The 17,788-nt window shown below is 32.3% G+C and overlaps 1 protein-coding gene across 1 annotated transcript in view; it reads right to left on the reverse strand.

Annotated features, from left to right (window-relative positions):
- The window catches only part of LOC107439048 (adenylate cyclase type 8), a 184,826-nt gene that overhangs the window by 113,408 nt on the left and 53,630 nt on the right, over positions 1 to 17,788 (reverse strand). Inside the window, 2 exon segments of the mRNA XM_087160509.1 lie at positions 1,406 to 1,603; positions 5,570 to 5,705. Coding sequence (XP_087016635.1) covers positions 1,406 to 1,603; positions 5,570 to 5,705 — 334 coding nt within the window.

Raw genomic sequence — 17,788 nt, forward strand, 5'->3', positions numbered from 1 at the left:
TGACAAAGCTTTGAATTTTTAATAGTAATTGCTTCTTAAAAGCATTATTATTGTTTTGTTTCTGCAAGTTCTACGACAGTACATCATTGATTTAAATTTAAACATTTTTATTTCAGTAAATTATATTATTTCATTAACAAAAAATTTTAATTTTTAAAGAGGAATTATTGATTTAATTTTTTCAAATTTTATGCTAGACTAAATTTCAAATTAGATTTAGCTTAATTGCGAGAGCAGCGAACACGGTTTGCAATGCAAACTCTACAAGATTGGATAGTAATCTTCGTGGAGTGGGGAACATCAGTGATGATGGAGCCACCGCGGGATAGATGGAAAAAAAGTGGTGTCTTATACGAACTTATGTATTATAGTTGTAGGCAGATTAAACTAGTTCAACACTTTACAACAAAGAACAACAACTAAGATGCAGCATCATACTGAGAATAAAATGTGATAAAAGACATTTTTCATTAAGTTTTCGGTCTATAGGACATGTTAATAATTTACAATATATTCAGCTAAAAATTTCCAATTGTTGTTTTTAAAGTAGGATGGAAACTAAAATAAATATATTTTTAACGTATATTCTCCTTCCAATAGCATGACAGCTAAGTGCAGATCAGGATTTCCCTCTGGCTCGATAAGACACTCCATCCATTGATGCCATCCATGGTCTTAAGATCCACCTCGTGTTTGGTCTTCTCTTATTTTGGTTGCATGTAAACTTTTCAAAATTCAGCTTCTTAACTTGGCCCTTTTTATAAATGGGACCCAGTCATCTTATTTTCTAAGATTTAATAACTGAAATTGGGTTTGGTTGCTTCTGTATAATACATAATTGTACTGAATCCGACAAACACTGTTTTCTTTAACAGCTCTGAGTATTTATCTTTCAAATATTAGTAGCTTATTTTCCTTAATTTTACTTAAAGTATGGTTTGCGTAAAGTGTTGCAATACTATTTCAATTAGAGTTTTAAAAACTTTGATAAGAAACTGCTCGTAAGGGTTTTCTTCTTATTAGATATACCCTTTCAACATTTAGAAGTATTTTTACTTTATTGCTTTATTACGTACATTTGCAGGATTATGTGCTCAATTTAGGATTATAAGCCTTTGTCCAGCAGAAGAACAGATAGAACAACATAGAGAAGAACAGCACATCCAGGGCTACTGTGGGAATCTAACCCACTACCTCCACGCCGTGCAGTGTTTTTTTTTCTGCCCAGCGGACAGGGAGATCTCAAGATCTCAGTATTTTTACTTTTATACGATAACATTTTCAGTGAAATATTAATGTAAATGTAGTGGTGGTAACAAAAGTATTAAAATATTAACGTTTGCTTAGTTGTCGATTTTCCACTTTCTTAAATATTCGATTCTGAAGGAAAAGAGCAGCAACTCACTTTTAAGATGATATCCATGAGATTGACGACGACCAATGATCTTCTTCTCTGCCTGTGCGAGTACTTCTGGTAGGCATCCTCCAGGCTGGGATCCCAGAAAGCGTTTCTGAAGAGTGGACACATTCCCCAGGACATCCTCCGGCGAAGGATGGATGCCACAGTGGACGATGAGGCAGCGGAAGGACGCCCAACATCTTCCTGAAAAACGAATACTTAAACATTAAAAAATGGAGTGTTTATGGGGACTTTAAAAGCAGACGAAAGCAGAAAGATAGGCATTAGCAGGGTTGCCACGAGCGATTAAGAATGCAAAAAATACTGACTCTAAATTTCAAAATTTTATTGAAAGAAATTAAAATGAGCAACTTTTAACTGCATACTTTTATTAGTTTACTATTGAAAGAGGAATGTTTTTGTTTTAATGAATAATCGGAAATGTCATTGATAGTGGTAATTGCGAATTAATAATGAAAGAGATCATAAATAAATAAAAGTGAACGGAGTTTCGACCACTTTTTACGTTTTTAGTCACCTGTAGCATTCCTGCATCAGGGATGAATGTCAATGTATATCAACAAGGAAAAGAGAAAAGAAAACTGATAGAAAAATTATTTCATTGTAGCTTGTTTACGGAAAGATTAATACATCCATAAATACCTAGATACTTCTTTCCAGTCAAAGCATATATTTACGACTTTTTTTACTCTAAAAATAAGGTAATCAGTTATGAATAGTATAGAATTAAAAATAGTAAAAGCTTATTTTTCTTTCACGTTTTTTTTGCTGCCAGTTTTTATTCTTTACCGTCTTACTTTTAGCCATGGTTATCATATGATATTTCAAACCACTATTATATCTTAACAAAATTGCGTAAAATTCCGAGATAAGATTAGAGCCCCATACTGCTAGTTTATCGTTTTGAGCATTTCTCTAAATCGGAACATTATAAAAACAGTGCTCATTCATGCAAAAAAGAATTTTTTTGTTCTTCATTTTATTAATAATCTAAGTGAGTAGAATTTTAAGACACATATTTGTTTATACCATTTTAATAAACGCAGGTATAAATGAAAAAAATCCATAATTTGTTAGAAAACGGTCGATTAGCTGTCAAAAGATGAAAATTTATAAATACATTTCCTTTAAAAAGGCAAAATATGAAGAAAAAAAAATCGAGATTAACATGAAAGAATTCACACTTCCTAACTACTTCCTAAACTAACTGAACTATGGGGACTCCATTTTCAGACACTCCTCTCATTTTGGAAGTCAAAAATGTTTTTATAAAAAAAGATATTCTTATTCAGATTAAATACGTTTTTGTGTCTTATTTCATAACTTAAAATATAATCTGTCATAATAAAATAGGATATTCAAGATGAGTCTCACCAACCACTAAGTCTTAGTATTTGAATATTCGATCATATTTTTAAAATTTTATGCACTGTTCATTTCAAATTTATATTTAATTTATATTATCAAATTTATATCATTTAAATGACCCCTCTGGTAAGATTCTCAGGGATGTTGCACCCTTGACCTACTACGACACTGCTCTACGATGACTATCTCGGCTTAAGGGTGTCTCCTCTATTGTAAGCCTTCACAAATTGAAATATTTATAATTGTTAATAAAAAATTTTCTTTTAAGATGAATGATAAGGAACTTTATATTAATTCCCTTTTTTTTTTAAACAAAATAGATAGGAGGGAGTCAATGATGTTTTGGCAGAAATTCCTGAAACTTTGAGAAATGATCTTTATAGCCTATTTGACATCTCCATAACCTATTTGACAGCTTTCAATCCTGCCGTTTAACGATTTCTGGAATAATAGAGCTCAATCCAAAGAAATCCATACCCTCATAAATTTCACTTATTAGAATAATAAAAGATATAATTAATCTTCTCTTCCATAAATTTGATAGATTTGATTTGATTTACTGTCGGTCCTTTCTATATTTTTATATTTCAATGAAGGTGTTTGTTTCAACAAGAGCACCATTACGGATACCGACTATTCACTTGCACGAAAATTTGTATTCTTGTTCTCTTTTTTTAATTTAAAAAGAATTAATTGAGTAATGGAATATGAATGAAATACCTACCATTATTTTACTTTTTTGACGCGCGTACTGCGACGAGTGTTAGGATAGTTTTTTTTATTTTATAATAAAGACATTTATTTACATTATGAAGATTTCGCATCCATTCTAATTCATTAAGATGACATTCCATACAAATCATTTCACGTTAGGACATCAGAAACAAATAGTGTAAATTCTTTGGTCTATGATATTCAATAATTGTTTGCTCAAGTAACGGGTAGTTCAACTTTTTTATCGACAATAGTTTTACATTTTCCTCCGACAATAGTTTCCGTATCAATCCGACAATAGTTCATACTCATCTCCAAACGCCTTCTCATAACCAAACAATCAATATCGAGAAGCTCCAAAATCATCGTCTGCATGTAGTGCTGAAAATATCATCGTCTGCTTGTTGTACTGCTTTTCATTATAGGTGACGCCAGCCAGAATGGTATTAAGAGATGTCAACCCAGAATCTAGTATATATAATTCTCTTACGTGGCTCCCAAATTTTGGCTGTATTTCTTTTCCGCCGGTGGCAACGTTTTCTTTATTTTGTTTACGTTACTATTTCTCTTACATGGCGAATCGACCCATGATTGCTACTAAAAATGTCACATGCCAAATCTATGTGAGGTGGCTCAACGTATAACACTTCTAAAAACGGAAACTGAAATAACCAGAGAGCATCAGCTGCGGCAATCTCATTCTCTTAAGCTAGGCAGAAGTGAGTAGTCTTTGTCGATAGATCTCTATTTTAGTATTTTGTCGAAAGCGCTTTTTTTCACGAATTTATATGTTACGAATATATTTGACGATTTTTGATTTATATCACGAATTATACTATAGCACATTTCTAATAGGTTTAACGAATTACATGTCATTTATTTGAATTCAAAATTATTTTAATCACTTAGTATTTACTAAAAGATTTTTTTTTTTAAAAAAAAGTTTTTATATGGATTTGAATGATTGTTTTGAATTCTTAGAATCTTGTGCATTTGCAATGTACCTAAGTTAGTAGCTAGCGAAGCGAGCTTGGTTTGCAAAGCAAACCATATAAGATTGCGTAGCAGTTTTCGGGGGTTGGCGAGCGCTAGCGAGCAGGAGGCGCAGCCCACTAGTATTCTAGATTTCTGCAATATTTATACCACACGGATAATGATAGTAAAATAATTAACTGATCAAGCCAGAGAAGTTGATCTGAATATGTAAACCAAGCATTAATAGTTGAATAATCATCATAGCTATCTAAGCTATGCATTTATTTCTTTAGGATTGTAATAATGAAAACATTTCATCGGCGTCGCATGAATAACCAATACTAAGGGCCCCCCTGTTCGCTTACGCTCACCAACACCGACGATTGCTTCGCAATAATTTCTTGTGCATTAAACAGTTGAAATTATTCATTTAAAAATTAAATCTACTAACAGGAACACTCCACTTCCCACGTGGAGGTAAATAATTTTTCTAAGTAGTCATTTTTTGAAATAACATTTAAAATTAAAAGTATATTGATTGTTATAACAAATTTGGTGAGTTCACAATTGTCATTTAACATTTTTGCTTACCAAACAGACGGATGTATATTTTAAATACAATTTTTGCTTTCATCACTTTGTGCATGAAGCTGAAAGTTTAAGTTCTAAATCATTTAACGAATCTCTTTAACCGTCATTCATAATAGTATATTAATGTCATTTACACCAAAAGATAATAGTTGTAAAACGGTTTATTAGATCAGACACCTATTTAAATAACTTTATCTCGAAATGTAACGTAGAATTACATTATTCTAGTAATAATAAAAACAATCCTCCTAAACTCTTAATTTAGACATCAAACAAAATAAAAAACGTCATAACAAGAGTACATGTAATTTTAACCTTTAAACTAGTAAAACAAAAATATTTATAGGAAAAAAATAACTTTATGACTTGTATCAATTTTATGGTGATGACAACCAAATCAGAATGGAAATTAATGTGGGAAAACTGGATGCTACCACGTGATTTTTCAGCCAATAAAAAATTTATTGACACCATTATTAGACAACAAGTGAGAAAAGTTACCTTTTGTGTCTCGTTGAATGTTTTGTCTTCAACTGTTGTGGAATCCCCTCGTCCGCCGTCTGCATTGGAGGTGGACATGTTCAGGTCTCCATTTGTCCACCGATGGTCACTCACTCGCCTGCAAGGTCTGCATTTTCTGCATTCAGAAAATAATTCAAATCAATCACTGAAATGTATAACACATTTTAAATTTATAAAGAATTGTCTTTTCAGTAAACCTTACGTTCATGTAGGTACACTGAGCAAAATAAAAAATTGAATTGTAAAGTATAAAATTTTTGCAATATTTTAAAGAATGCAATTTCTTATGGCAAAATACAAAATTTGAGCAAAATCTGTCGAATATTTAAACAGAAATTAAATTTCAAAAGTTTCAGGTATTTAAAATTTGATTTCTCAGAAACTATTCGACCACTCAATCTTTGCTCAAATTCTGTATTTTTCCTTGCAAAATTATATTCTTTAAAATGATCTAAACATTTGTATACCTTACAATTCAAAATTCTTTCGACCTTTATTAAATACAATAATAAAAAATAATAAATATATATTAAAATTTATTTTTTGCAGGAAATTCTCTTTGGATAAGCGAATTTTATAATCGTGTGCAAAAGAGTTTCAATGCGGTTCAAACGTTTTCGAGGTATAGCGAACTACGCAAAAAGTAAAATTAACACTAAGGAGTCCAAACTTTGGAGTATTCTCCTGACATAACTTGGGAACCCTATTTTCTAGAATGCGACTGCCCCTTATATTTTGGGGGGTCAAAAATCCGAATTCGTCTGGAAAAAAAAGGTATGTTTATTCATAGAAAGTACATTTTTACGTCTGATTTCGTTACTTAAAATATCGTTTGCACTTATTAAGTAACTTATTTGAAATCACCACCTTAAGCCATTTAGACTGAGTCCTAGAACGTGAAGATTGTATCATTAGATCGAAAGCTATTCAGGGTGATCCTTTCTTCGCATATCATTATTTTATAATAACTCTTCAATATTTAATTTAAGAAGCGTTTCATTACCATATTAAATTTGTTTAAATTTTATTCATCGATATTTTTACTCCATATTTTATTGTAAGTTTTTTTGTTGTTGCACATGTTACATGGATGCATGTAGTTTTATTTATGTAATTAGTAAATGGCAAAAATAACTCGAAGAAAAAAAAGTATTAAAAAAGCAAGAAGCAACTCGTGAGGAAGAGAAATGTATGAAAATTAACGAAAACATGAGTAAATTATGGAACAATGCAAGAATTACGAAAATTTCAAAATGTTCAACCTTACCTTGTAAGAATTTGCATGTAGTGATGGAAAAAGCAACAGACACCAAATTTACTAAACTAAGAATGATACATTAAAACAGAAACTCTGCTGTCACCGGAAAAATTTTTTGTTTACTGCCCTTTTTACTTGCACAAAACTCTCAATTTAGCATCAATCTTTATGACTTATGCACGAGAGACGTTAAAATATTAGTCCTTTCTAAAGATTCTTTCTTTTTTGTAGAAATATTAAACATAAACGGTGCTGAAAAAACTTGCTTTTTCGATCAATAAATAGTATATTCTACGAAACTCAAGTTATGGATCGAAAGTCACGTAATGTTACATTCAAGTATGAGTTTTCTATCTTATCTCACGACAGAGATGGAAAAAATTTTAATACTTCTGATGTCTACTATACTGAAAGGTCCTGATTTTATACCAACGGTGGTTTGCGTGATTTAATGGCTGCTGGATGGATTATGAATTATTACTGAAATTCAATACACAGAGAACTTTAACTATATTGCGGACATCTCTTGAAACTTGTTAGATTTATAATCAAAGTTCTTCGTGTGGGCAAAGTTGTGAGCAGCAGCTGGACGATGAAAAAAAATTAATTAATATTTTGCTTATTTAGATGTTAGGATTGGAAGAAGGGTTGAAAAATTAGAATATTTAAATATAGTTATGAAATGCATTCTGTCGGGTGGGCATTAAAGTTTTTATGTTTCATAAGATTATTTTGAAAGACAACGAGTACTGAAATAGTTTTTTCTTTTTCGTTTTACCATCACTTTCTTATGTCTTTTTTGTTAAAAAAAAACCTTCGAACCCTTAAAAATCTTCACTTCCGATATGAAACAAACTGAATCAATGAATTAAAATTTCGGAACATTCTACTATTCATCAACTTTTTAAATGCTTTTGCTTAATTTTTCCCGGATCAACATCTCATTTTCAAAATAAAGACTGGTAACTCTAGCCATTTAATCTTAGCACTTAAATTGGAAAAACTGAATATTCCTATGAATCAAAACATATTAATTAGATAAAATATTTAAGTTGTGCTACATTCTTGCTTTTCTGGTTGTATTTTTCAACAAAATTAATAGCTAACTGAAAAAAAATTCTTTTAATTTATATATTAACCTAATATCAGGTTTCTCTTAAAGTCACGCTTTTTTCATTAGTGCAAAATAAGAATCAGAAACGCAAACGGTTAAAATGAGTCTGTTAATGAAGCGAATTCGATTCATACGTGAACCGAAGCGTCTGAATTGTTCCTAGATTTTAATAAGACATTTCCAGATCCATTTTCCGTCTAATTATGTTTAATCATCGTCAATTTAACGTTGCATGATCTGCACAAATTTAATATACTCCAACACATTGTGTTGATCCAAGCGAAAACAATTAATCGATTAATTCAACACCAAAGCTTTCGTTCTCTTTAAAGTACTTTTTACAAAAAAAGTAAAATATATTTTATTTAATTCCTTTCGTTCAATCAGAAGCTTAATAAACATGAATGGTTGTAAATAAGTCTGAAATAGTGCACCTGAAATTTGTTTAAAACTAATAGTGTGATCACATTAGACATTATGAGCTTAGCTTAAAAGCAAATTCTTTGCCAGTAATATATATATATATATATATATATATATATATATATATATATATATATATATATATATATATATATATATATATATATATATATATATAAGTTCAAAATGAAGAATGAAACAAAGAAAAATTATAGACATATGAAAAAAAGGGGTGTGCACATCCATTTCGGGCCCATCCTTGGTAGCTAACAAATCAAAACTCAGAATAACAAATCACTTCAGCAGTGCAGTAAGAACGACACTTTAGAACCCTTTTGTTACACTCAATTTGCGCTTTTGTTTTCATCTTTTGTTTTCATATTTTGTAATCTGGCAATCTTTCTGCGAAAAAATTTTTAAATCATTCTTGAAAAATAACTGTCCATGTAAGTTGTTATGATTTTGCTACTCGCTTTATAGTCCCCCCTTTTTAATGTTTTTTATTTTTTCTTTTTATTTTATTTTATTATCTGTTCTTACATGTTATATTTACTTTTTATGATCTATTTTTATGTAGTTATTTTATAAAAAAAAAATTTTTTTTTTGAGTGCTCCTCACACTATTGTATTAATATATTTTGCTTTGGCTTTATTGATACAATATCAGAAAGCACTCTGTTTTGCGGATATAATCGTGTGGGCTGAAGAAAAGATTATATCTTTTTTTTCCGGCTTTTTTTCCGGTTTTTTAATTAACATTTCACTTTTTTTTTTTTTTTTTTTTTTTTTTTTTTAAATAAAATGTTTGTTGTTTTTTTTACTTATTATTTCCCACCCCCTTTTTTTCATATGTCTATAATTTTTCTTTGTTTTATTCCTCATTTTGAACTTATCTAATGAGTGCTGTTTACTTGCAGCTTAAGCGCAATAAATGTTACTTATTGTTTTTCTTAACTTTCTTAGTGTTTTCATGTATTTATTTATTTATTATATATATATATATATATATATATATACCGAAGAGCCATTACATTATGACCTCCCTGACGTTTGTAAGCTACTTGAACATAGTTGCAGACCAGGTTCACCCATTCAGGGCAACAGTTTCTCCTGCGCGGGATGGTGTTTACCAACAGGATAATGCTCCATGTCATAAGGGTCGAATCGTCGAGGAACATTCCAGTGACTTTCAAGTCACGTCTTGGCCCCAAATTCACTTGACCTTAATCCAATATAGCATTTGTGGTCCTACTTGGAAAACCAAATTCAAGCTGCCACGCTACCCTCTCGCAATGTGAGGGAATTGCAGGACCAGTTGGTGAGCGTTTGGTACCAGATACCTCAGACTACCTATCAGCACCTTGTGGAATTAATGCCACTGCGGGTGCTAGCAGTTTTGAGGGCTAAAGGTGGTCCTACATGTTATTAGCAGGGTGGTTATAATGTAACGGCTCTTCGGTGTATATATATATATATATATATATATATATAAGTTCAGCAATAAGTTAGCAAGTTCAAAATTAGTTTTTGGTACAAGCAAATGCTGAAAAAGAAGCTAGCTTTATTAATTTATTTAATTAAATTTAGTTGAAATGAAAATTCAAGGAACATATATAATTATTTAAACGTTGAGAATTTGTATCAAATATTTGAATTGAAAAGTTCAACACGACGAAATTTTTAAAATGAAAAGTTTTGTTTATTATTTTATTTCCAATGAGCTGCACCATCAGTCTTCCCAATGAGCAGACCTAGTGCGTTCTCCAGAAGTGATATCCACTCTTTCAAGACCACCACAATGGGTGAGATACCGTTGGCCATGTTAATTTGGACGTCTTGTTTCTGCCACACTAGATGGCAACACCGAGACTCTATTTGTATGCTGAAGTGCACTAGGAATTTAATTTTGCCGGAAATGCCAAGACCCAATAAGGCACTCCAGGGATCTTTTACGTGCCGCATAATCATACGACATGGCCACTGAGGATTTTCTGCATCTAAATTGAAAAGTACAATGAGAAATAATAAGGATTTCTTCTTTTATAAATGTATACTTTCAAAAAAAAATTATTTCAAGTCTTGTTTTTAAAATAACGTATAGTGGCATTTCATTTAATTTCTTAAAAATAACTGAAATAGTATTAAACAAATAATGAATTGTTGATTAATCTTAGTTTTCAAAAATCTTTACTGGTTAAAAAAAAGTCTTAATTCTCAGAACCTCTATTATCTTTCTATTAAATCTTAGGGCTTTACGGAGCGTCTTTGAATAGGAGAGAAAAGTTTTTGTCAATCACATATGATTCTTGTTTTAACAAGTTTGATCTTAACAGCCAGTGGTAATTATGGAATTGCTCCAATGGCACTTTTAGAGAGTGAGTCATAGGCTGCAGGTATAGGACAAAATAATAGGAACACCTGTGAAAAAATAAAAATATTTTATTAATAAGGAGTTGGGCCACCTTTGGCTTGAATAACAGCTTGCATTCGACGTGGGATTGACAAATAAAGGTCTTGAACAAAGTTCAGCGGAATTTGCAGTCATTCCTCTTGCAGGGCCGTCACGAGTTCAGAGAGTATGCGCGGAGGATTAAACCGAGCACGAACTTTTTTCTTTAAAAAACCCCACAAAGGCTCAATGATATTGAAATCAGGGGACTGAGAACACCACATTAGATGTTCCACTTCATCATTATGCTCATTTAGTCATGTTTGAACACAGTGAGACGTGTGAACAGGGGCGTTGTCATCTTGGAACGCTGGACGTTCTCCCGGAAAGAGAGTATGAAGCACAGGGTGAGGATGATCTGCGAGAATGCTTTGGTAATGGTCATCTTTGACCACCCCCTCAAGACAACGAGAGGCCCCAATCCACGGGTAGATATAGCGCCCCACGCCATCACAGAACCAACTCCATGTCTCACGGTTGGAACCAGGTAGTCAACATGAAATGCTTCTACCGGCGTTCGCCACACGAACACACGTCCGGTGGTCTGGAATAGTGTAAACGAGGATTCATCAGACCAGATGATTTGTTCCCATTGCAGTTTTGTCCATTTTAAGTGGTCTTGGCACCACTGTAGTCTCTTCAAAGCACTTTGCGCTGAAACTAACGGTTTTGGAATAGTTACTCTGCCATGAATGTCAGCAGCATGCAACTTCCGTTGAATAGTTTTCATGGATACGGGGTTCTGAAGGTGGGTATTCATCTCGGACGTTGTCACCGGCAGTGTAGTCTTGCGTTTTCAAGCGACTATCCTCTTCAACACCCGTCTATCACGGTCCGACAACTTCGACTTCTTGCCGCTGCTGTGTTTCGCCAAAGACACCTTAACCAACTTTGTGTATGCCGACAGAGTCCTTGATGCAGAGGTCCTTGAAACACCCACAAGGTCCGATGTTCCGGACACGAACGCTCCAGCGAGGCGAGCTCCGATTATCATGCCTCTTTTAAGGTCAGAGAGGTCGGACATAATCATAACCACTAGGTGGCACACTCGTGCGACACGCACCTGCCGTTTATTGGACGGTTGAATGACGACTCCATTCTTTCACAGGTGCTCCTATTATTTTGTCCTATACCAGTATGCATCTGCTATGTTCGAGATAGTATGCGATTTATTGATCTGGACATCGCATTCACACCCAATAAATAACAGCTGATGAATTAGAGCAAAGACTTCACTTTGAACATTTCACCGACTCGAGAACCGTAGTTGTATCATTTAGGTCTACAGTCAACCTGTTCATATCTACTTATGAAACTTTTGTCCTCTGAATGGGTTATTAGCAAACGTTTATCTGCTTTACTAGGTTTCATCCACTGCCAAAAATAGTTTTACAACGCCCAGTTATATTCACTGCTCTTTCGAGATCAGTATGGTTTTAAACAATGTGACGCTCCTTCAAGGTATGATGATCGGACTTTATTACAATTGTTTAGTGCTTTAGCACGATTCTTTTATTCGTTTCTGGATTCACACAGAGCAAGAGAGCTCTTCTCCTTCTGTGTTTATATCTTTTCATTAATTAATTGTACTACTTTAAAGTAAAATTTCCGGATGAATGGTTAAATGTCGATGGCGGCCTTAGACAACCAGATAATAAATGTATGCCTATGTGTATGAAATTGCGTTTTAGTGTTAAATTAACGGGACTTTATTGTATGCTTACAAAGCCACATTCTAAAAACTCAACTGCCACTAGTAATAAGCTACGCAGAAGAGCGAAAAAATTGACAAATATTGATTACATAAGAACCCATTGCCGCAACATAGTAGCCACCTTTATGTTACTAGGTGGCTAAGCCCCCTGTTCGCTAACGCTCGCCAACTTCAAAGATTGCTTCGCAATAATTGTTGTTTCTTGTTGTTGTTGTTGTTTCTTGAAATCATTCAACTTAACATACATATACTAAAAAGAACACTTGTGCCATCACATCCCAATTCCAAATATTTCCCTTACGATACTATTGAGATCTATTAGTGGACATAAATCATTTTTTGAAAGAACATTTATAATTAAAAGTATATTGTTGTAACAAATTTGGTAAGTTCACAACTGTAATTTTATATTTTTGCTAAATTAATATTTTAGATGCAATTTTTGAATTCATCACTTTGCGCTTGAAACTGATTTATCTGCTAGAAACACAAGTTTTGAAATAAATATATAAATATTTACCGACATTGGTCTTAATTAAGATTAGTTTTCCTTTTTAAATTTTTTTTAACAACCAAGACATTGTAGAGAAAATATTTGTATAACTTTAACTATTTAACAGATTTTTAAATCTATCTGAATTGAGATAAAAGAATGCTCCTTACAAAGCATTTAAAGCAGCACTCACACGAACCATTTAGTTCTTTGAATTGAACCATGATTCTTTGTGAAGCCCAACAACACTTTTATCTCACTCTCTTCATGACACAAAATGTTTCGACATAGGAGTCACATGAGAATAGCTAAAGTGTGTTTACTACTCTGCTATTTGCTGATTTTGGTCTTTGGAGTAAACTCTAGATTCGAATACAAACATTTTCTGATGAAATGGTTTGTCTGTAGTAAAAATGTATGTTTGGAATCTAGTTAAATATTTATGCAGCACACTATTTTGTTACTTACTAGTTTTAAAGTCATTTTTATTTTCGTTAAAGTATTGTTGAAATATAGAAAGAATTCATATTTTATTTTTATACTTTAGAACCGTCGTTGAACAGCCGACCGAATTTTTTGGGTTTAAGACAACTAATGTCCAACTCCATAGCCTTGCAACTTTGAGCCTAATCCAGAAGACAAGGAAACTCCCGTATGAAGTATTGAACGAAATTTGATTTCGAGGAGGACTTTTTGATGGAACTAACCCGTATTTGTGTTGCATAGAGAGGAAAACCACAAAAATTTCCCACGGTTACCCTGACTGCAAGAGGACTCTAAACCATGATCCGCCTACCACGGAAGATATTTTACATCAGTACTACGGTCGGTGTAAACCGGATGCGGAATTCGTATCGACCAGCCATAGCTGGGATTCGAACCCGGTACATTTCATGGGAAGGGGAACGCTCTATACCCTGAACCATCATGGCTCTATCAAGGATTAATAAATCTGATAAAGAATCTCGGGAAAAAATGCATATATGAGCCTCCTGACGAAAACTTAAAATGTTTCGGCTCCAATTGTATAACGCCCAGCCAAAAAAAGCATAAAGGTAATAAAACATGCAAATAAATCATTAAATAAAAATTATAATCGAAGTAAACTGCGTTTTAAATTAAAAAAACATCATAAAATAGAAGTACATGGCACATAATAAGAGCAATAAAAAGCGTTATTTCTCTGTATTGGGTGTGAGGTACACCGAATTTCTCAACCCCGTTAAAAGATTGTTTGAATTTATCTAAACTAGAAGAGTACAGACACCTAATTTCGCAAAATATCATTAAGTGTGACATCTTTAAGACGCATCTATTTCACGCAAACAAGATATTCATTCCGAAAAAACAAAATATCTCTATGAAAAAGATAGCGGTTATTTGTCTACTGAAAGTGGATATTTATTTCTATTATTATAACCCCCGAAAAGTGTTGGTATTAATAAAATAAAATTTATTTTCTCCTCGATTTAAATTTTGTTTTCATAATGAAGCAGAATTTTTTCAATAAGACCAAGTGTTTGTTATGTGGTTTATACAATAAAAAATAACCTTCTAACATGTTGTTTTTTACTTTAAAAATAAATTAATTAATTATTTCAATAATCTACTGAGTGTGCCGGAATTCAAAATTATTTTTCGAAATTTTTCCTTGAAATGAATTAAGGAAACTCATACAAAGTGATTAAAAATGATTTAAAATCATTGATTATAATTTTTGTCGAATCGTTGATCAAAACCAACATTTAAAACATTCAAAAATAATTCTATTTTATTAAAGCAAAATCAAGTACGGATTATGTCACAGCTTATTAAGTTTTCTCAACTCTTAGAAGTTTTCACTACGCTGATTTATCAAAGTATGTTTTGAAAATCGATTTATTTCCTTTTGTATCGAAAGAGTTAGAGAGAAAATACACTTATTTGTAAGAAAAAGAAAATATATCTTTCTTGTTAGCATAAAAATTTTTTTCTAAAGGAGATGCACTGCTGGGATTATTTCTTTCGGAGGCAATATTTTCTGCGTCCCCCTCTCTACAAGAAAATGAAAGATAGAAATTGCTGATTATATCGAAAGAAGAAGGTATATGTACTGTTGACAGTTTTAAGGTTTCTTCTGAATCCACTATTTAACGAAGACGAGAATCTTCGTTCCATCTTACGAAGAGATTTATTTTCTGATAAAATAGATTGACACGCAGTTATTCATTTGACATTAAAAAAGGAAATGAATACAATTGTACCAATAAAACAATATTGACAAACATACAAATGGAATTTTCATATGCAGGTCGAAAGGAGGGAATCATTATTTTGAATAGTATACACTTATATTTATAATCTTAATAGTAATTCCAGACAACGGTTTGCAACCCTAAGTCCACAACTCACCGGTAGACAGGGGGAAGCGCGTCACAAAAACCACGATCGAGGGTCTAAGACAGATAAATCTTGAAATCTAACACCAGTATTTTCGGAATGAATCGTTAGTCCTCATTGATATGTAGCGTCTGCGATGGAGGCTAAGAATGTTCTGTGTTAATCCGCTGTCTCGTGAAGGATTCACAGTCTCAAGTTCTTTTTTTATTATTTTTTTTAATTCTTGCTGATTGAACTTTGATCCATTGTTCTTAAGTTTTCTTATTGTGGTGGCTGATAAATGAACACAAATTGTTTTCTTTATAGAAAAAGCATTTTTTTAATTTTTCTAATTCTTTTTATGTTGTAGTACCTTTTACTAATGACAGACAATGTGCATATCTATCACACACACACATACATATATCAACTCTCTCTCTCTTACTGCAAAGAAATCCAACTACAAGGTAGAAATTTATCATTCTGAAAAAGCCGTAAATGATTATGAACTGAACACGAGCTTTTCTCGAAATTTTAGTTAGTTCGAATAATTCTAATAAGTTGTTGTGCCATTTTAAGAGTTTTTTACGCGAATCTTTTCTTACTTTCCCTTTCCTTGCGTTACATTTTGTTCTGCTGTGCAGAAACTGTAGGATATAAAAATTTGAAATGACAATAGGTAGTAGGAAAATATACAGGAAGTAAAAATGAATAAAAATTTAGCGTTCGACAAATAGATTATAGTAACGTTGTATAATAGTTATTGTAACTTTGAATAGTTGGCGGATAATTAACTGTTAAATTTGCAGTAAAATTCTGTGTTTATCTAATCTGTATCCCGCTAAAAAGCAACTACGGAGTTGAAATGTGACACGCTGAAAGAGCTTTCGTTGATTTGAGAACTTAACACCAGTTTTTTTTTTCTTTTCGAAATTCCAATTTAATTGCTTCGTAAATTCTTCTCAATTTTATTGTACTTTTATTATGAAAAATTTTTGAATTTTTGTAGAAAAAACATTTTTGTATTTTTTTCTCGAGATCTTTATTTTATTAAGCCGTGATCGAGTTTATGCTAATCAAAAGTAACCATAAAATTCGAAAAAGTTTTAATGTTGCCTGTTTTTAATCTCACCATTTCTAAATAAAAAAATAATAATAATAATAATAAAACGTAATGCCTGAGAGAGACAAAAAAATCATTCTCTATTTGAATTGCTGTAAGTTTCGTCAACGAGTCATTTTTTTTCTTATTATTATTAGATAGTACAATCTACATTTTTCAGCTTAAACTCGTCCGATTCATTTTCAAACCATTCGTTACGATTAACACATATGGACAAAATGTACTTACAATAATGAAAAGTAACTACGCAGGGGGGTGGGATAATCAAAATGTCGAACGATTTATATTTGTTGATACCTTCAATTCTTATAATTATGACTCTATTATAAAATATCTATGAATTATTTCGCTGTAATTCATATGATGACAAATTGGACACTATCGACCTGTTAGATGAGTGCTTCTCTGAACAAGATAGGATGGAAGAACTGTTTCCACTTCCGAACATATAATAAACGTCTCCTCATTACGAGAATTTTCTTCCTCTGACGTTCTGAGGAGGGACGACAGCAGCGGTTGGATATCATTGGGAGCACTCTTGAGGTCTCTCTAAGGATTTGTGAAATCTCGCGTGCGCTCCCCAATTTCGTGAAGAAATGATGCTCTTGGGAATACAAATCGAAATTGCGACAACATTTCCCAGACGCATTCACATTTTTCACTCAAATTATTGTGGTAGGAATCATAAATTATGTTTCACATTTTCGTAAGATTTAGTTAAGAATTTTTGGTAAACCATATTTAATGCCTGTGGCTCTGTACTGTTAAGAATTATATATTGGTGTATTACTTAAAATCAGGGTTCGCGATATATTTATTAATTTTTTTAAAAATCCGATTGTTTCGATTTAAATCAGATTTCGCTTATTAAAATCGGATTTTGTTGTGTTTTTTTTTTTGAAAGAAGACTATGAAAGTTTTTTTTATATTGAGTTTTATAAACATAAGTATAATTGAAATATTATTGAAAATAAATCATATCAATAGATTTAAAACTATATTACTTCATTTAAAATTGTTTTGCAGTAATATATAATGTATGCGACTGTTTCCACTATTCAAAATTATTGAAGTCACGCAGTGGATTGATCTTAAAGACACGGTTCCCAGTAGATAACCGAAGTCAAGCATCACTAGCTGTGATCAGTATGCGGGTGGGTGACCACTTTGATCATCCTGCATAAACTGTTTTACTGTTAAGTGTTCAACTTTGTGCGCATGTCGTCGGGCTACCAAATCGGGACATATCCTCAACAGAGGATCAAA

Source organism: Parasteatoda tepidariorum, chromosome 4 (assembly GCF_982258835.1).
Source record: "Parasteatoda tepidariorum strain Cologne lab strain chromosome 4, Ptep-v5.0, whole genome shotgun sequence".
Classification (NCBI taxonomy): domain Eukaryota; kingdom Metazoa; phylum Arthropoda; class Arachnida; order Araneae; family Theridiidae; genus Parasteatoda; species Parasteatoda tepidariorum.